Below are 19395 nucleotides of genomic sequence, written 5' to 3'. Positions count from 1 at the left end.
CCACTCCCTTTTGAGGGACGTCATGGGACCCTGGCATGTTCGGGTTTTTTTGCACCAGCAGAATCTCAGCGCACCGAAAGCCGCTCCTGCTTCGCCACAGAAACGCCTCCTCTGTTGGAAGAAGGCAGCGGCGAAAGTATTTGCTTTTGGGCGATGCAGGAAGGGCTGCAGAGGTGGCGGGGAGCAGGGTAGTCCTGAGTTCTAATCCCCTTGCCGACGCTCCATGCCATCCGGGGTCCTCGTACATCCCTTCAGGGGTGTGTTTTCTTGGGCTTCTCAGCCCTGGGATGAATTCGATAAATCCCAGTGGTCCATTTTGCAGGGGAGGCGCAGCTTGCAAGCATGGGTCGGAACCGTAAATGGACGACCCGTCTCTGGCCCAAGCGCTTAAAAGAGCACAGAGACCCCCCCTGTCCCCAGGCAGTCTTGGGGCGTTATTGTGTCCAGCTGGAGGAAGACTCCAATGCTGTGTGACTTCAGCCTGCTGAGCGCGGGTGGGTGAGTCACCCTGGGATTGCAGCTTGGGACACCTTCCCAGCTTCCGTGCTGCCCTCTGGGGCAGTTCTGCCCCCGGTCTGAAGAAGCTGGCAGCACGGCCGTGCTCCCAAGCGTCTCTAGGCTTGGCAGGGGTTGGCCGTCCCTGAGAGCTGGCGCGGTCACAGAATGCGGCAGGACAGTTGAAACTGCAGCTGTCAAAGGATGTGAAGGGGAACGAGAAGGGTTCTACAGGCATGTGAACATTAAGAGGGTGATCAGGGAAGGTGTGGGGCTGTTACTGGATGAGGGAGGTAACCTAGTGACAGATGATGTAAGAAAAGCTGAAGTACTCAATGCTTTCTTTGCCCCCGTCTTCAGGGACAAAGACAGCTCCCACCCAGCGGTGCTAGACAGTGCAGTACGGGAAGGTGGAGGGCAGCCATCTGTGGGGAAGGAACGAGTTCTGAGCTATCTAGAAAAACTAGATGTGCACAAGTCCATGGGTCTGGATTTAATGCACCTGAGGGTACTGAGGGAATTGGCAGATGTCATTGCCGAGCCTTTGGCCTCTACTTTTCAAGACTCTTGGAGATCAGGAGAGATCTCTGGTGACTGGAAGAAGGCAAACGCAGCGCCCACCTTTAAAAAAGGAAAGAAGGACAACGCAGGGAGCTACAGACCAGGCAGCCTTACCTCAGTCCCTGGGAAAATCATGGAGGGGATCCTCAAGGAATCCATTTTGGGGCACTTGGAAGAGGGAAAGTGATGAAGAGTAGGCAACGTGGATTCACCAAGGGCAAGTCCTGCCTGACCAATCTGATTAGTTTCTATGACAAGGTCACAGACTCTGTGGACATGGGGAAGTCAGTGGATGTGATATACCCTGACTTCAGCAAGGCTTTTGATACTGTCTCCCACAACATTCTAGTCCATAAGTTAAGGAAATATGGATTGGATCCTTGGACTATAAGATGGATAGAAAGCTGGCTTGATGGTCGGGCCCAGCGGGTAGTGGTCAATGGCTCAATATCTGGATGGCGGTCGGTTTCAAGCGGAGTGCCGCAAGGCTCAGTTCTGGGGCTGGTGTTCAACATCTTTATTAACGACCTGGATGAGGGACTGGGTTGCACCCTCAGCAAGTTTGTGGATGACACAAAACTAGGGGGAGGGGTAGATACGTTGGAGGGTAGAGAGAGAATCCAGAGGGACCTGGATAAACTGGAGGACTGGGCCAAAAGAAATCTGATGTGGTTCAACAAGGAGAAGTGCAGAGTCCTGCACCTGGGGCGGAAGAATCCCAAACATTGTAATAGGCTGGGGACTGACTGGCTCAGCAGCAGTACAGTGGAAAGGGACCTAGGGGCTGTGGTGGATGAAAGGCTGGATATGTCTCCTGGAGCCTGGTCTCCTTCTGGGGCTGCGGCATGGGAACAGTCTGTGGGGTGCGGGATTGAGCTGCACCTACCTAACCTCTGTACCTCAGAGATGAAGCCAGCAGCCAGGTCCCTGCTTGTGGGGCTGGTGCCCAGGACCTCAGCAGTTGGGTGGGATCCCTCAGGTGAGCTCCTACACGTGGGGCCAGCAGTCAAGCGCGACCCAGGGCCAGCCGTCGAGGCCCATCACATGCGGCCAGCAGCCGAGCCGGACCGGGGGCTCCCTGGTGAGCAGCCGGGCCAGCAGTCAAGGCCCCTTTGCACAGGGTCAGCAGCCAAGCAGGACACGGCCCTCCAAACTGGTGATGTCACTTGCCCCCTCACCCACTTGTCTAGCAGGTCTGGCATTTGGGTAACAGAAGTCACATTACTTAGCTCAGCCCCTGTCTTGATGGTGCTAAATTTCACCCTGCAAGTGGCAGGTATAATCTGAAACTCCCTTAAAACCAAATCTTTGAATTTGCCGTAGTTGGAAGCATCACCAATAGGCGGCTGATGGACTATGTCCCGTCCAGTTTTGCAACCAGAGCGGTCACTTTCTGAGCCTCAGGAACTGAGTGGAGGGTGCGCAGGCTTTCAAAGGGGATGAAATATTCAGCCATGACCCTCAACTGGGCAGAGTCGAGCCCACTGATGGGTTTTTGGAGTGGTAGGTTCTGCAGCATTGAGGTGCTGCCTCATCCAGGCCAGCACAGCCAATTCAAGCTGGCTCTGTCCCCATCTCCGCTCGAGCAGCCTTTTGCTCTAGGTCTTTCAGCTCCAGGGCTAACACCTGGGCTTCCAGTTCTGTCTTTTTCAAGCTGTTCCCGCTCCTGGGCTCTCCAGCAGCGGCTCACCCTTCTGTCTCGAGCCTCTTGAATTCTGTTTGTCTTCTGCCTCCTCTTCTGCTGCTTGGACCCTCACGGTTCTGCTTTCTTTGGCCCCCACTCTCACCCATTTGGCTGGTTTCCTGCCCCAGTTTCCCTTACCCGAGACCAGAAAATAACAAGGCCACACTCCCTTTGTCTGTTTTCATGCCACCAAACGTAGCACACACTTAAAATCACTCTCGGCATTTGGAGCACCTAGCTGTGTACATCGCCTTGTTCATGGTGCCCCTCTGATGGGCTGTGGTCACAGCAGACCCCTTGGGATGTTCCCCAGTGTGCTGTTCATACCATTGACACCCACCTTCTTGCTCTCTGGGGTTCCCCCAACACCCTGTCCTGCTGGGCCAGATCCTCTGGTCCCTCTGAAACAAGGCACAGAATTGGGGTTACTGCCCCCTTGCAGAGCAATGCAAAATTTGAACCACTTCAGCTGTGGCAGGATGCAGTTCTAGGCCACAGCCCCCAGGAAACCAACCCCCAGCAGGGTCAAAACCCCAAATAAATCCATCTCTCTTGGTGCAGTTTTTTTTTACAGAAGGGCTTCATCAGGTAAGTTTCCTTTATCTTTGAATGGGAGGTCTGCAAAGTGGTGCCCACCAGGCCGGGAAACCAACTCCCCTTCCCATTAAAAAAACACTGGATCAAAAGGGCTTTCTCTACCCGGTGGTATGGTCATATGTCTTTCTAGCACCAGTTACCTTCTAGACTTACAGGACAAACAAGGCTGTCTGCAAGTCATTAAGTTGATCACCCAGTCATTAGGGTTCCCAAGCACAAGTAATGGCTCCATCCACACACTTATAACTATAAACAGCATTACATTTCATATTTCTAACTTCGCTTAGAAGAATGGTGTTGTCTGAAAACACCCACTCAATGTGCTGCAGCAGTCAAAGAGGCAAACAGAATGCTAGGAATCATTTAAAAAGGGATAGTGAATACCACAGGGAATATCTTATTGTGTCTATATAAATCCATGGTATGCCCACAGCTTGAATACTGCATACCGATATGGTCACCTCATCTCAAAAAAGATCTACTGGCATTGGAAAAGGTTCAGAATAGGGCAGCAAAATTGATTAGAGGTTTGGAACAGGCCCCATATGAAGAAAGATTAAAGAGACTGGGACTTTTCAGCTTAGAAAAGAGGTGACTGAGAAGGGATATCACAGGCGTCTATCAAATCATGACTAGTGTGGGGAAAATGAAAAAGGAAAAGTTGTTTAAACTTGTTTCTATTAAAAAAAAAAAGAACCTGAAATGAACAGGCAGACAGTTTAAAACCAGCAAAGGGAAGTATTTTTCACACAATGTGCAGTCAATCTGTGGAACTCCTCGCCAGAGGAGGTTGTGAGGAGCAGGACTTTAACAGGGTTCAAAAAAGAGCTAGATAAATCCATGGAGGTTCAGACCATTAATGGCTGTTAGCCAGGACGGGTCAGAATGGCGCCCCAGGCTCTGTCTATCAGGCTGGGAAGGGGTGATGGGAGGGACCACACCTGTTCCGGTCGCTCCCCCTGGGGCACCTGGCACTGTCCACTGTCGGCAGAAAGGACATTGGGCTAGATGCACCTTTGGTCTGACCCAGTCCAGCCGTTCTTGTGCACCAAAATGGGATGTACAAATGCAGCAAATTGTAACATTAACAGCTTACGGGGACCGGGGGGATTTTGTCCAACACGTCTGAGTTATGCATATCCATAAGTCAGTGCCCATAAAGAGGGGGTGGGGAGGAACTACCACACCATGATCCTCCTAACCTTGGGCAGCTCCCTTTTTGGGGTCAGGGCCCCAGTTTGACACACACCGGTGTCCCCGGTGCAATCGGTACAGCACCCAAAAGGCCAGATTTTGCAGTCTGTGAAAACGCCCTGAATTGGGTCGGGCCCTAGGTCTAAGCCCACCTGCTGGGCTCTGCAGCCAGCTCCCACTTCCCCGTAATCTGCTGCTGTCTCCCTCCCCTGCAGCTCTACAACGAGGAGATCCTGGACCTGTTCGACAGCGCCCGGGACCCCGACTCCCGCCACCGCAAGTCCAACATCAAAATCCACGAGGACGCCAGCGGCAGCATCTACACCACCGGCGTGACTGCCCGGCTCATCAGCTCCCAGGACGAGGTGGGGCACCTGCGGGCACTGCTGCGGGCTGTCTGAGCGAGTGGGGAGTGGGCAGAAGGGAGGACTGGGTGCTGCGAGGGGCAGTGACCCCCAAGGGGAGGCAGGCACTAGCCTAGCCCAGCCCCAGGGCGGATGTGCTCCTGCCCACTCGCCTCCCCAGCCTCCTCCGGGCCTGGGGCTCTGACTGCTGCAGCCGGCCTGCGACAGACCTCCTCTGTGTGGCTTTGACCCTGGGCGGCATGTGGGCACCTGGGGAGCTGGGCAGTGAATGGATTTTCCCTTCCTCCCCCCAGGAGGGGAATTGTTCCCTAGCAATCCCCTGCAACAAACCGGGGCTCCAGCTTGGGCAGGGTTACCCCTCTCCCTGCCAGCCCCAAGAGAGGCGGCTTGTTACGCTTACCCCTTCGCTCTGGGCGCTTGGGCCGTTCCAGGCGGTTGGGCAAAGGGGGTGGGAACTGGCCCTGCAGCCGTGTGAGCTATTCGGCACCCAGGTGTCACTGCAGGAGGGTCTGAGCCCAAGGGAGTCGAGTCAGGTGCCAAGGCAGGGCTGTTTCCCTCCTGCTGCATGACGTGGGTGTCACCAGAGCGGCGCCCGCCCGCCGCGTCACATCTGTGAGCAGGAGCTGTCCCGCCGGCCAAGGGCAGCCGGCCCCGCTCGCGGGACTTTGGAGTCAATCCCCACCTCTGCTGCCTCTTGCGTGTCCAAGAGCCGGGGGCAGCGGGTCAGGCTGTTCCCCATCACGCCGTGTGCGGCGTGTGACTTTGCAAGTCCCGCCTGGGTCAGCTCAGTGGGGCTGGGGCCGTCTCGCTGCGTTCGTGCAGCGCCAAGCACCCAGGGCCAGGCGCTCGTGGAATTTGCTGGCTTTGCTCGGGCAGATTCCCGACCGTTCTCCTCCGAGCACGCCGAGCCCGAGCGAGCCTCTGCTATGGCCTCTTGCCTGGGGTTGGCTTTCCTGCTAACTCGCGAGCAGGGCTGTGCCAGGGTCACCCTGCGGCACCTGTTCCCTGTCGGGGGGGGACACCCCTGGTGTGAGTGGGCGGTGGGGACGGATGGCTCAGCAGGAGAGGCCATGCAGATGAACTCTGTGGAGCACCTTGGCATGGAAGGAGCCCCCGGCACGCTGGGCTGGCATCTCCCTGATCCCTTCGCTTGGGCTTGCAGCTGATCCAGTGCCTGAAGCAGGGAGCTCTGTCCCGCACGACGGCCAGCACCCAGATGAACGTGCAGAGCTCCCGCTCCCACGCCATCTTCACCATCCACCTGTGCCAAATGAGAGTCTCCGCCCGGCCAGACCTGGTGAGGCCGAGCGAGCGGGGCGGGGGCGTGAGCCGGTGCCGGTGCGCCCTGGCAGGCTGGGGCTGGGGCTGGGGCGGGGCGGCTGGCAGAGGACGGTGCCCTGCTCCCCTGCGGGAGGTGCTGACCCTGCAGCCTGTCTGCTTGGCAGGTGAGCGGCCTGCCCGAGGGCTCCCAGGCCGCCAGCGAGTACGAGACGCTCACGGCCAAGTTCCACTTCGTCGACCTGGCCGGCTCGGAGCGGCTGAAGCGGACGGGCGCCACGGGCGAGCGAGCCAAGGAGGGCATCTCCATCAACTGCGGCCTGGTAGGCTGTGAGGCGCCCGCTGGTCCCAACTGGGGAGTGACAAAGCGGCAGCCGGACCCTGCGGGGCTCTGCCGCGGCCGTGCAGAACGGGGCACTAGCTGCGCTCCCAGCCCGTGTCCGAGGGGGTTGTCCAGACCCCAGCCACAGGACGCTTTGGGGCAGCTGCCCCAGGCCCTGCACTTCAGGGTCCTGCAGCAGCCACCTCAATTGTCTTATGGATGAGAGGGTCCCCCAGGTTAGTTGTGGGGCCCAGAGCAGCCTGGGGGCTACCGGGGAGTCCTGGCACAGAGTGGCAGCAGGGTCCCCCAGGCCCTGCTCTCTACCTCAGCACTGCGGCGGGAAGCAGAGCGCCCTGGTCAGCTCCCTGCGGTGCTCCAGGAAGGGGGCTGGGGCATGGTGCTTGGGAGAAGGGGTGGAGTGGGAGTGGGGATGGGGCCTGCAGTGATGGGAGAGGGGGTTGCCCTGGGCCCCAGGACCCCCTAGGGCCGGCCCAGCTCGCATGCGCCCCCTGGAGGGTTGCACTCCCTCCCAGGGCAGGGGGGTGAGCGGAGGGATTAGAACCCATGTCCCAGGCAGGGGCTGCCTCTCTCGACTGCAGCATGGCCCAGGCCCGTGGGCACAGCTGGCCCACCTGCGGGGTGGCCCCGGCAGGGCAGATCCTGGGGCTCAGAAGCGGCACCGAGGCAGGAGAGGGGCAGCGCCCTGTGGAGCCTTAGCAGCTGCACGAACCTCTGGGGTACGGCCCCCCCAGCTCTCTGGAAAGAGGAGCTCCATGTTCTCAGCAGTGAGGGGCCTTGGCACGGCCGGGGGGGCTCACGGGCCCTTTGTCGTCGACAGCTGGCGCTGGGAAACGTCATCAGCGCCCTCGGGGACCAGAGCAAGAAAGCAGGGCACGTGCCCTACCGAGACTCCAAGCTGACCCGGCTCCTCCAGGACTCCCTCGGGGGGAACAGGTAGCCAGGGCGGGCGGGGGTCCCCCGGGGGGGGCGGTGTTGGCTGCTGCAGCAGGGCAGATCCCAGACTGAAGGAGCTGCAGCTTCGTTGGGGCTGCACCCGCGATGGTGGGGGGTTTCCGAGCAGCAGGGCGGCCTGTGGAGCAGTGAGATGCTCTTTGCCTTTGCTGGGCTGGGGAGTCGCCAGGCTCCGGTGGGGTCTCCTGACTCCGTTCTCCATCCCGGGGCCCAGGCACAACTGGGCAGAACGAGCTCGTGCGAAGTGCGTCTGATCCAGGCCCTGGCAGCCCAGCTTTCCGGCAAGGGGCTGCTTTAATCCGCCCTCCCCCTGCCCTGTCTCAGCTGCACCCCGAAGCCCCAGGGGTGACTTCCCGCAGGCTGCCGTGCAATGAGCAGGCGAGGACACCACACACTCTGCAAGGTCTGCACTTAGCGGGCTGCAGCCCAGGGTAGGGGGGCCCGAGGCTGGATCCCAACCCTGGTTAGAGAGCAAGGACAGGCCTAACGGGAGCCGCCCGTTGCCTCCCGGCCCCGTGCCAGCATTGGAACTGTCTGGCTCTGATGGAGGCGGGGTGCGGGGGTGAGAGTCAGGCTAGATGTGTAATGTACAGAAGCCCTCGGGGGGACGCTTCAATCTCCCTGTATTAGAGAGGGAGTCGTGTTAGTCTGTAGCTGCGAGAACAACAAGAAGTCCTGTGGCACCTGAGAGACTAACGAATATTTTGAGCATAAGCTTTCATGGGCAAAGACCCGCTTCAGCAGATGCACGAGTTGGGGGGTGGTTCCAGAGGGGTATTTAAAGAGTGGGGTCCCAGTAAGAGGGAGGGCCAGAGCTGACAAGGTCTATTCAGCAAGGTGGAAATGGCCCAGTATCTCTCTCCCTTTGATTTCTGAAGTTTGATTGTCTCCCTGGACACTCAGTGGCAGATTTAAGGGTGACAGTTCTGAAACAAAGAAACTTCAAAAATGGAATGCAGAGAGAAATCTCGGAGCTGCAATTTATTTGCAAATTTGACTCCATTAACCGTGGATTAAACAGAGACTGGGAGCGGCTCACAGCTTACAAATGCAGCTTCTCTGCTCCGGGTGCTAATGTCTCCCCATTAGACTCCGACAAAGGCTCACAGCCCCCTGTCTGATCTGACTTGTTTTTTCCTCTTGTGATAAGTGCTGTTGATACTGGGCCATTCCCACCTTGCGGAATAGACCTTGTCAGCTCTGGCCCTCCCTCTTACTGGCACCCCACTCTTTAAATACCCCTCTGGAACCACCCCCGACTCATGCATCTGATGAAGCAGGTGTTTGCCCACGAAAGCTTACACTCCAAAATATCTGTTAGTCTATAAGGTGCCACAAGACTTGTTCTTGTTGTTCTGAAGGCTAGGGGGGTGTGTGTGTGTGTGTGAAAGAGAGAGAGAGATGGGCAGAGCAGCTCACAGCAGCTAAGGGTGACCCCCTGGGGCTGTAACCTAAGCTGGCAGGTAACACCTCTGTCCTGAACAAAGAGCAGGGAGGAGCCCAGCTGGGTTCGAATCGGGCGGCAGTTGGAAGCTGGGGGAGAGTGGAAAGGGAGCTAGCCTGTGCTGAGGGGAAGCTACACCCCAAAGGGGCACCCCTCGGGCTCCTCTTCCCAGGATGGGCTGGAATGACTGTCTCTTCCGGCTGTACTGACACCTCTGTGCTGAGCTGGGCCTCTGTCGACTAATAAACTTCCCGTTGTCCCTGCCGAGTGAGAGTCACTCCTGCCTGCCGCCGGGGTGCAGTGCATGGGGACCCCTGAACCCTGTCACACTGCTCTCCTGCGGCCCATCTGCCTGTCGTCCGATGGCAGCTCCCGCTGTCCTTCCTCCTTAGCCAAACCATCATGATCGCCTGCATCAGCCCCTCAGACCGGGACTTCATGGAGACCTTGAACACGCTGAAGTACGCCAACCGAGCTCGCAACATCAAGAACAAGGTGGTGGTGAACCAGGACAAGACCAGCCAGCAAATCAGCGCTCTGCGGGCTGAGATTGCTCGCCTCCAGATGGAGCTCATGGAGTACAAGGCGGTAAGGGGCGGCCGAGCGGGCAACCAGCGCGGCTCAAAGGCCGGTGCCGGCCCAGGGGACGAAGGGAGTAACTCAGAGTCTGGGTGTGGGCCAGGCTCTTGTACTGTCCAGGGCTGGCTGCTAGAGCTAGGCAGACACCTGGGGTCCTGGCAGTCACAGGTTCAAATCCCAGCTGCAGCAAGGCAGCCTGGAAAGGGGCTGTTGGGAGCCAGGGGGCTCGGAGAGGGGCGGTCTAAGCCCTCTCTCTGCGGATGCGGCGCCAGCTGGATGTCCTACCACATGATGGAGATGCGCTTGGGGGGGATGGCGCACAGGTCAGTGTCCTCGAAGAGCCCCACCCGATTGGCCTCGCTCGCCTCCTCCGGCACCGTGGCGGCTGAACTCTGCAAGCGCAGGTCCGTCTTGAAATCCTGGGCACTCTCCCGCCCCAGGCGCCGGAACGGCAGCTGCCAGAGCAGCAGCTCCCTGGACGTCTGCTAGCGACGGATTTCCCTCAGCACCCCAGTCCCGGGGAAACAGCGAGGGGGTTTCTTCACCCCGCCGGGAGCGGGGGCGTTTTTCTGGGCAGCTTTAGTAGCCAGCTGCTTCCGAGGCGCTTTGCCACCGGTAGACTTGCGAGCTGTCTGCTTGGTGCAAGCCATCTTCGCTGGAGGTCACAAAGAAGCCCCTACCAGAGCCAGCCTGGGAAGGTGTGGGGCAGCTATTCCCGGCCTGGTGCGTTTACGCTACTCCGCTGCTGGCCTTGCCCAGCCCCACCCCTCCCGGCTGCGGGGTGTGCTGGCACCGGGCACCGCCCCGGCGATGGTGCTGAAGCTAGTGGTTAGAGTCGGGATGGTGTAGGATGCATAGGGCTATGGTGACACTGGCTATTGAAGGACCCCATGTCGTGCTGTGAACAAGAGACGACTTGGGGTATCTTTCAGATCTGGGAAGACACCGCCAACTCAATAACCCGTCCCACACGGCGCAGCACAGACACCGGAGCTTCTCCGGGCTGGTTTCCCTGCAAGCACCAGCCCAGCCACAGCCAGTGGTTACTGCTGAGCTGATTCAGGATGGCCCAGGGGTCCAGGCACTGGCCTGGGACTCAAGAGCCCTTGCTCTGCTACAGACCCTCCATGTGACATTGGGCAAGTCACTTACCCTCTGGACCTCAGTCCCGGTCTGTCCAGCGGGGGTAATTGTACTGCCTGCTTCCTGGGGGTGCATGAGGGTAAATGCATCCCCCCAGGAGATGCTGCTGGGGGCGGGGGGGCTCAGGTCGGCACCTTAGCTGAGTAAAAGGCGTTGACATCGTAGCAGGCTCTGCCGTGTCCGATAACAGCCTCCCGGACCACGCAGGGCTGGGGGGAGTCTGAATTTTCCCTGCCATGGCCGGGCATCACCTTGCCCTGCTCTGCATGGTCAGCTGGGCTAGCAGAAGCTGTGGGTCTCTCCCCCGCGCAGGGCAAGCGCGTCATTGGGGAGGACGGCTCCGAGGGCTACAGTGACCTGTTCCGGGAGAACGCCATGCTCCAGAAGGAAAACACCACCTTGCGCATGAGGGTGAAGGCCATGCAGGAGGCCATCGATGCCATCAACAGCCGGGTCACCCACCTGATGAGCCAGGAGGCCAACCTGATCCTGGCCAAGGCAGGTAAGGCTGGACGCCTGGAGGAAGATGGGGAGGGTGGACTGATACCACTAAAACCACCACCAGCCCAGAGCTCGGGGCTGAGGTGGCCCAGCCGCTCGGTGTTACTGACCCAGTCTGTGATCTGAAATCTGTCGCCCCAGGTGACGGCAACGAGGCCATCGGCGCCCTGGTCCAGAACTACATCCGGGAGATCGAGGAGCTCAGGTGGGTGCAGCTGCCTCTCGGGGGGCTGCGTTCGGCTCGACTGACTCCGCAGCACTGGATTGCCTGCCTGGCTCTAGGCTGGTCTTGCGGATCTGCCACCGCCCTTGGGCAAATCACCTGGCCCCTCTCTCCTCTGTGGTCTGACTTGCCCACCGAGGGAGCCCCCAGCACAGCGGGGCCCCGGGTTCAGCTCTCCCGGTGAGGCTGAGCTGTTAGGAGAAGCCCCCCGCTGCAGGTGGAAATGCTCCATCCTGCAGGGTGTCCCACTCCCACAGGAGGCCCCTCTCGGGGCCGGGGCTGAGACACATTGGCTGCCTTGAAGGAGCTGGTTGCATGCAGCCAGAGAGCCAGCGCTAGCGAGCAGGTGGATTTTGTGCCGCTGAACTGACAGCCCCACACAGAGCTTCTCGCTCCGGCCGGGCCGGAGCCTCCGCTGGCGTCACGTCAGCGTTGCCCCCGGGGTCCGTGGGTGAGTGGGTGGTGCCCCTGCTGAGGGCTGGAAACCGTGGGGTCCCCCACCCCCCGGGCGGCCTGCCCAGCGCAACCACTGCTCCAGCTGAGCCCGCGGGCTGTCGGGGTGGCCCATTGCCAATGCCCGGGGAGGACGACCTGCGCCCTGCAGACTCACCGGGCTAGGGCACGTCAGGCTCCAGACGCTCCCTCCCTGAGAGGTCTGGGGGGGTCTCTTCCCTGGGGCTGGGGGGGCTCGAACATCTCCCCTGGGTGGTGGCTCTCTGGACCCCAGAGCCCCTCTGGTCCCCAGGACGAAGCTGCTGGAGAGCGAAGCCATGAACGAGACGCTGCGCCGCAATTTGTCGCGGGCCTCCGCCCGGCCTCCCTACTCCCTGGGCTCCTCTCCTGGCCCAGGCCTGGTGGGGCTCAGCTGCTCCATGGAGGCAGAAGCCTCGGAAGTGCTCCAGCGGGCCAAGCAGGACCTGGAGCGGCTGAAGAAGGAGACCAGGCAGCAGAGGAAGAGGTGACGGTCGGCTCCTTGGCTGCGGGGGGAGAGCGGAGGGGCGGGGGTTGTTCCGGGAGCTCCCACCCCTGGGTCTTCATTGCCGTGGCAGAACCACGTCACTGGGGTGCTTCCAGGCCTGGCACCCACCAGCCCCCATAGCCTGGTTGGGCCATACATCCTGCTCCCTCCCCTGCATCTCGAGGGGCAACCAAAGCCGACAGCAGAGAATGAGGACTCCTGGTTTCTTTTCTCAGCTCTGCCACTGGCTTGCCATTTAACTGTGGGTGAGTCCCTTTGCCACACCGGGCCTTGGTTTCCCCATTGGTTGTCAGTCCCTCTAGCCGGAGGCCAGCAAAGCTGCATTCACAAAGGCCTGTGAGGGGCACTGGGGACATATGTTGTAATGTGCTGGGGTTCACCAGGGCTCTTCCCACTTCCCTGTCCCTGCAGCCCGGAGAAGGAGGCATTTAAGAAGAGGGCGAAGCTGCAGCAGGAGAATGGGGAGGAGACGGACGAGAACGAGGAGGTGAGGGAGGTGTCCCTGGGGATCCGGATCCCCAGCCAGAATGCCAGCCACCTTCTCTGTGCCTCGCCAGCGCGAGGGGCAGCTGCGTCCCACCCTGCCCCCAGGAGGTGGGGTAGAGCCCATTCTGGCTGTGGGAGATGCTGGAGTTCTGGGGCAGGGGTACACACCCAAGTAATACTGGAGGGTTCTCCAGGAACAGCTGAGAGCCAAACCAGGCAAATTGGCTAAAACAGGGCTACTGCCAGCCCCAGCCTGGTGGTCCTCCACTACAAGGCACCCAGCCAGTCCCCCGGTTGCCACGCTGGCCAGCCAGAAGTCCCACACAATTCCCTCCGACGCTCCAGCTCCCCTTGGGCCACAGCCGGTCCCCTCCTCGCGCAGTGGAGAGGTTCTGAGAACCAGTCGCACCAAATCCAAACAGGTTCTCCCAGTCCCAAAGGGCCAGCCACATCCCCAGACAATGTGCGCCTCAGATCGTACCCAACAGAGCACGCTGGGCCCGTCCTTTAGCATCGAACATCTAAAGATTTGTTAATAAAAAGAAAGAAGAGGGTGAGAGTAGAACTGTGGAAGCAATCCGATCACGCACGCCCATCACAAGGTTCCTGGTGCAGGCTGCAGCAGAGGTGGAGTCGAAGTCTCTGGAGTACATCCCCTGTTAGGCCGGCTCAGCGATCCTTCCAGCTCAGTTCCTAGCCGAGATGCTCCTGAAGTGCTGAGCTGGACTGAAGACAAACTGGAGGAACCTCAGGGCCCTCCATCCCCGTGCCGCTGTTGGGGGAATTCATTGTTCTCCCTGTGTGGATGCGCATCTGAGCCGGAGCCTGTCACGGGGCAGGTCACCTGTCCACGTCCTTTTTAGGCCACAGCCATTGCCTCTCTGCTGGGTTGCACCTTGCAGCCAGGTTCCTCAGATGTGGCTTGGAATCTGATCAAGCCCTTTGGGCACATCGATACTTCTCAGTCGAGGGATGTGTGATGGTCGATCTGCTGGTTCAAACGTGGCAAAGTCAACCTCTCTGGGCTCGGCCGTCAACCCCTGCCCTCCACACTACTGCGTGGTGAAAAGGACCTTGACGCGAAACTAGAGAGGCTTGGACTATACTAGGGAAGTAAGTCGGCTCTGATACGTCGCTTCTAGCGACGCCAATGCCGTGGCTGGAATTGCATGTGGGAGATCGCCGTATTTCCCTAACACAGACCTCCCCTTTGTCGGTCAAGTATGGCTCCTCCTAACCAGGAACCTCCCGTACAAGGTCACCACGCTTCCCGTTGTGGTTTTCCTGAAATTAAAATGTCAAATACCGGCCCGGAACCAACGCTTTCAACTCCACGTGCAAAGATGCTACAAACACGAGCGGTGCTCACAGATTGAGCCGATCACCAGCTTGCAGCAGACCCCTCGCTGGGCCCAAGACCTGGTGCAAACCGAGGACGGTGATAGCAGCAATGTTTTGCCTCAAGAACAACAAGTAGTCCTGGGGCACTTACAGACTCTCAGGTGTTTCGGAGTGTGAGCTGCCCGGGGCAAAGCCCCGCTTGGTCAGATGCTTGGGGAGGGGGGGTTCCAGAGGAGAATTATCGGAAGATGTTTCATCTTAAAACCCGCTAACGTCACACCCCCGTAGGGCAGTCAGCTCCTCTTTCTGTCCCCCACACCCGCTGCCTCCAGGTGTGGGGAGTGTGGTGGAGTGGGGGATACCTGTGTGTGTGTGTGAGGGGCTCACAGAGGGTGGGGGGCTCCTGCTGAGGGTAACCTTGACGACCAGGTAACACCTTTGTACTGGAGACAAAGGGGGAGGTGGAGCCTGAGGGGTTTGAATTGGAACTGGGAGCTGGAAGCAGTCTGGGCTGAGAGCGCGCGAGACCAAGGAGGGGGCCAGGCCCCGGCTCTGGGGGCCCCTCAGGGCCTCCTCTCCCCAACATGGATTGGACTGGCTGTCTCTGCCGGCTGCACTGACTCCTCTGTACAATGCTGTGTCCTGTTGGCTAATAAACCCACTGTTCTCCTGCCTGCGGACGGGGTGCAGAGCTTGGGGGACCCCGAACCCCATCACAGGGAGTGGAGCAGGGCAAGGGCTGGGAGTGGAGAGTAAGGTGTCTCCGGCTGCCCCCTGTGCCATCTGACACTGGCAACCAGCTCCAGGCCTCTCCATGCAGCCGGGCTTTGTCCTGTGAATGTCCTCAGGCCCTGTGTTGAGCTGCCCCCCTGGGGTCCCTTCCTTTGCACCCCACGTCCTGAGTGATGTAGGGTTAGCCCAGGGCCGGGGTGTGAGATGGAGGCCCCAGCTCACCCGTCGCATCCGCCTGTCCCCGGCTCCTGCGTGAGTTCAGCCCCGGTGGGGGTGGTGGCTGGGGGAGGAGGGGTGCTGGAGGGGCGAAGGCGCTGACCCCCCACCCCGGTCCCCAGGAGGAGGAGGAGCGAGAGGAGAGCGGCTGTGAGGACGAGGATGAGGACTCGGGCAGCGAGGAGAGCCTGGTGGATTCGGACTCGGATGCTGAGGAGAAGGGTAAGGAGCAGGGGCTGGCCGGGGTGTCTGCAGTGCCATGGGGCTGCGCCCCCGAGGAGGTGGGACACGGGCTGCGGTAGGGCGAGCGGGGCAGGTCTCAGCTGGGCTGCCTGCGAGGTCCGTCGGGGGCTGAGGTGGGCCCCCAGCTGGGCCCGAGGCTGGAGTGGTCCCCCCTGCCTCCCCCCGGCTTTTCCTCCCAGCACCCGAGCTGGGCTGGGACTGTAGGGGCAAAGGATTGTCCGGCTGAGTCCTGCCTCTTCTGCTTCCTTCCCCTGCCCGGAGAGAGGCCATGCGTCCTGCCCAGGCTGGGCCTGAGGCTGCCCAGCTCTCCCCTGACCTCCCAGGGGAGGAGGCGCCTGCCCCGGCTGACCAGCTCTCCCCCCGGCCCCCAGAAGTGAATTTCCAGGCGGATCTGGCCGACCTGACCTGCGAGATTGAGATCAAGCAGAAGCTGATTGACGAGCTGGAGAACAGCCAGCGTCGCCTCCAGACCCTCAAGCACCAGTACGAGGAGAAGCTGATCCTGCTGCAGAACAAGATCCGCGACACCCAGCTGGAGCGGGACCGCGTGCTGCAGAACCTCAGTACGGGCCGTGTCCCTCCACCCGCTCCCCCGAATCCCACAGCACTGCAGGAGAGCCGGGCTGGGGTCTCCCGGGGCCCAGAGAGCCCACGCTGAGGCTGTGGCTGTTCCCCCTCGCACTCAGCGTCCGGCTTCTCCGTTCGTGGGCTCAGTCCCTCTCCAGTGCCCCCCATGGGTGCCACGTGTCCCACCTCTTGATCAGGCTGGGCCAGGTGACCCCAGAGCGGCTCGCTGGCTGTGGAGAGCCCAGAGGTGGAGGGTCCCTTCCCTTCTCCATCACCTTCCCTCCAAGGAGCTCCAAGCTCTGCCCCCTGGAGACGCAGCAAAGGGTCGTTGGCCTTGTGGGGAAACTGAGGCACCGAGCTGTGCACAAAGCCACATGGCGCCTGGGGCCAAGCTGGCTGCACAGCCCAGATCTCCAGCTGCTCCAAGCGTCCTGCCGGAGACTTGAGGCTTCCCCATGCAGGAGCTGCCGTGCAGCCTGCCCACAGGGCGAGCCTGACTCCAGGGCCTCACTCGGGGGCATCTTCCTCAAGGGGCAGCTCATGCTGAACCTGAGATCTCAGTGAGTGAGGTGCCTGCCCTGAGCTGAGTGTCTCCAAACTCCTCTCAGCTGGGGCCCCCCGCCAGTGCGGCTCCCTCTGGGGAGGAGCAGTGCTGGCTGCTGGAGGAGAACAGCCCAGGCCCCGTCCCTGGAGCGGTGCAGCTGCTGGCACTGCTCAGCTCTGGCGTCACTGGTCTAAAATAGGTTGCAGCCCTGGCTGGGCCAGGCTCCTGGCTCGTTGCACGTCTCCTGAGCCGCTGGCCCAGGCCGGCCGGTCCCTGGACCAGCGGCTCAAACCACTGTGCTGCCCGGTGAGGGAGGGCTGGAGCGTGAGGGACACCACCCCGCCCGGCGCTCAGAGCCTCCCTGCGCCCCCTCCGCAGGCACCATGGAGTGCTACACAGAGGAGAAGGCCAACAAGATCAAGGCGGACTACGAGAGGCGGCTGAAGGAGATGCACCGGGACCTGCAGAAGCTGCAGGCGGCGCAGAAGGAGCACGCCCACCTGCTCAAGAACCAGTCGCGCTACGAGCGGGAGCTCAAGAGGCTGCAGGCCGAGGTGGCCGAGATGAAGAAGGCGAAGGTACCTGGCTGGGCGGTGGGGGGGAGGCGTAAGCTCCCCACACTGGGGCGGGCTGCCGGGGCTGCGTGGGGACGCTGGGCTGGCCCCAGGGGAAGCCAGGCAGGGGGAGGGTGGCTGTTGAGGCTCACCCCGCTCTGGGAGGGGGTCGTGGGACCCCGCAAGCACCACGGCCCGCCTGGCCTTCCCCGCAGGTGGCGCTGATGAAGCAGATGCGGGAGGAGCAGCAGCGGAGGCGGCTGGTGGAGACCAAGCGGAACCGGGAGATCGCCCAGCTGAAGAAGGAGCAGCGCAGACAGGAGGTGAGAGCCCAGCCCGGCGCGCGGCTCCTGCGCCAGCTGCGGGTTCCCCAGGGGGGCTGCGCCGGGCGCCTGGGGGGGCTGAATCGGGAGGGTGCAGGTGAGTCCTTGCGGATGTGTCACCGTGCACAGGTGGGGCCAGCCTGTGCCGGAGCCGCTGACGTGGGGTAGGGCAGGCGAAGGGGGCAGCAGGCGGGAGGGCTGAGCTGGGTAGTGGGAAATCCTATGATTCTGCTCTCCCATCCCCTGGTGTAAATCCGGAGTGCTGGCTCTGACCTCAGGAGAGGGGCTCCAGATTTACAGGCTGCAGCGATCGCCTGCCCTGTCTCCGGGCTCTCCCAAGCAGCAGCGACAGGCTCAGGGCCCTGCTAGCCCCAGCCCACTCCTCCTGGAGCTCGCGCTGGGCTGCTGGCGGGCCATGGCCTGCAGGCTGAATCGGGGTGGGGTTGGGGGCTCTGTGAAGCCAGGAAAGGGGCCAACAGCACAGACCAGGCTGAGACCCTGCCTGGCTGCAGAGTTGTGTGTGGGGTGCCCTGTCTGGAAGCCCCCGACCCCCTAAAGTCTGGGGAATCAGACAGCCCACAGCACCCATCCTCCTCCTCCGAAGGTGCTTCACATCCCTGCCCGCCACCAGAGTAAATCCCCATCAGTGCCTGTTGCTCCAGGTTTCACACCATTGCTGGGGGGATCAGTGAGAATGCCCCCTTTCCTGGCCTGGGGCAAGCGGGCGGGGGAGCCTGGTCCCCTCCCCATTCTCCCATAGGGTCCCCCCAGACCCCGGGTCCCCCTTTGGCAGCTGCTGCTCAGCAGGACCCGACTGAGGCTGGGCTTTTCTCCCTGCCAGTTTCAGATCCGGGCGCTGGAATCTCAGAAGCGGCAGCAGGAAATCGTGCTGCGCCGGAAGACCCAGGAGGTAGGTGCCAGCCCCGGTGCCTGTGGGGTCTGGAGAGCCACTCACAGCTGGCCCAGGGGGCACTCGGCCCTGGCTCCTGAGCCAGCCCCAGAGAGCCAGGTGGTGTTGTGGCCAGGAGTAACCAGGCAGGAGATCTCGGTGGGGGGAACGCCGGCCTCCCTCCAAGGCAGCTGATCTCCTGCAGTCAGGACGGAGGGTTCTCTCCATGCCATGTGGAGCCTCGCCCAGCAGGCTGGCTGGCTGTCCTCTCCCGCCTCAATTCCTGGGGCAGGATCCTGGCCCGGCTCCAATCCAAACAAACACCAGCCTCCTCCGGGTCCTGGCAGCGGAGCCGGTAGCCTCCCTCACCGCTGGCTGTGTCCAGGCTGCCTCCAGCCTGGACACCGGCACAGCTTGCGGGCAGTGCTTGGGTACCGGCTTGGCCCTCGCGGCTTGGAATCCGGATGCTTCCCCAGCTCTTCCTGAGACGTTCTGGGAAGCTGCTCCCCAAGGGGCTGGGCTTCCCCCCAGGTCTCTTGCAGGGTGCTGCCGGCCTCCTGGGAAAGGCGGGAGTCACTCTGGCTCTGGGCTGGCTGTTCCCCAGGAGGCCCAGCCCTCAGGCACGGCTCCCCCCGCAGGTCTCTGCTCTGCGCCGTCTGGCCAAACCCATGTCCGACCGGGTCGCTGGGAGGATGAGTCAGAAGCCAGCCATGCTGGACTCTGGGGCAGAGGTTTCCGCCAGCACCACCTCCTCGGAACCGGAGTCCGGCTCTCGCTCGGTCTCCAGCATCGTGCGCCAGTGGAACCGGAAGATCGACCACTTCTTGGGAGACCCTTCACCCTCCATGAACGGGGCTCGTCCTGTCAGGTGAGAGCCGTGCATCTCAGTCTGTGGCCCCCGCAGCATCTTGGCCCTGGGGCCCTGTGCTCCTGGGTGTTAACCGGTGTAGGGGGTTTCTGAGCCAAGCTGAAACAACCAACCCTGGGTAAATTGTTCAAAACTGGGCCACTTACAGCCCAGACTGGGATCTGCTTCTCAGTAAGACAAACCAAACCAGCCGCAAAAGTTCTGGCCAGCCACAAGTTACACAAGCAAATGCACAGATTCTCCAGTCGTTACAATGCCCAAACCTCCACCCCCCTAACTCAGGAAAACCGATTTC

The 19395-nt window shown here is 61.1% G+C and overlaps 1 protein-coding gene and 1 pseudogene across 1 annotated transcript in view; one reads left to right on the top strand and one right to left on the bottom strand.

Moving 5' to 3' along the window:
• KIF21B (kinesin family member 21B) overlaps positions 1–19395 on the top strand; it is a 76506-nt gene that overhangs the window by 37614 nt on the left and 19497 nt on the right. The window contains exons 4-18 of the mRNA XM_074977298.1: positions 4747–4896; positions 6059–6193; positions 6342–6497; positions 7335–7450; positions 9305–9500; positions 10947–11136; positions 11277–11340; positions 12104–12316; positions 12749–12824; positions 15235–15334; positions 15727–15918; positions 16845–17044; positions 17236–17343; positions 18185–18253; positions 18871–19100. Coding sequence (XP_074833399.1) covers positions 4747–4896; positions 6059–6193; positions 6342–6497; positions 7335–7450; positions 9305–9500; positions 10947–11136; positions 11277–11340; positions 12104–12316; positions 12749–12824; positions 15235–15334; positions 15727–15918; positions 16845–17044; positions 17236–17343; positions 18185–18253; positions 18871–19100 — 2195 coding nt within the window. The remainder of the gene's footprint in view (positions 1–4746; positions 4897–6058; positions 6194–6341; positions 6498–7334; positions 7451–9304; positions 9501–10946; positions 11137–11276; positions 11341–12103; positions 12317–12748; positions 12825–15234; positions 15335–15726; positions 15919–16844; positions 17045–17235; positions 17344–18184; positions 18254–18870; positions 19101–19395) is intronic.
• LOC142001928 (histone H3-like) lies at positions 9733–10141 on the bottom strand (annotated as a pseudogene).

This window comes from Carettochelys insculpta, chromosome 26, assembly GCF_033958435.1.
Source record: "Carettochelys insculpta isolate YL-2023 chromosome 26, ASM3395843v1, whole genome shotgun sequence".
NCBI lineage: Eukaryota > Metazoa > Chordata > Testudines > Carettochelyidae > Carettochelys > Carettochelys insculpta.
Note: the sequence above shows the minus strand (reverse complement) of the source record. Positions and strands in the feature narration are given on the sequence as shown.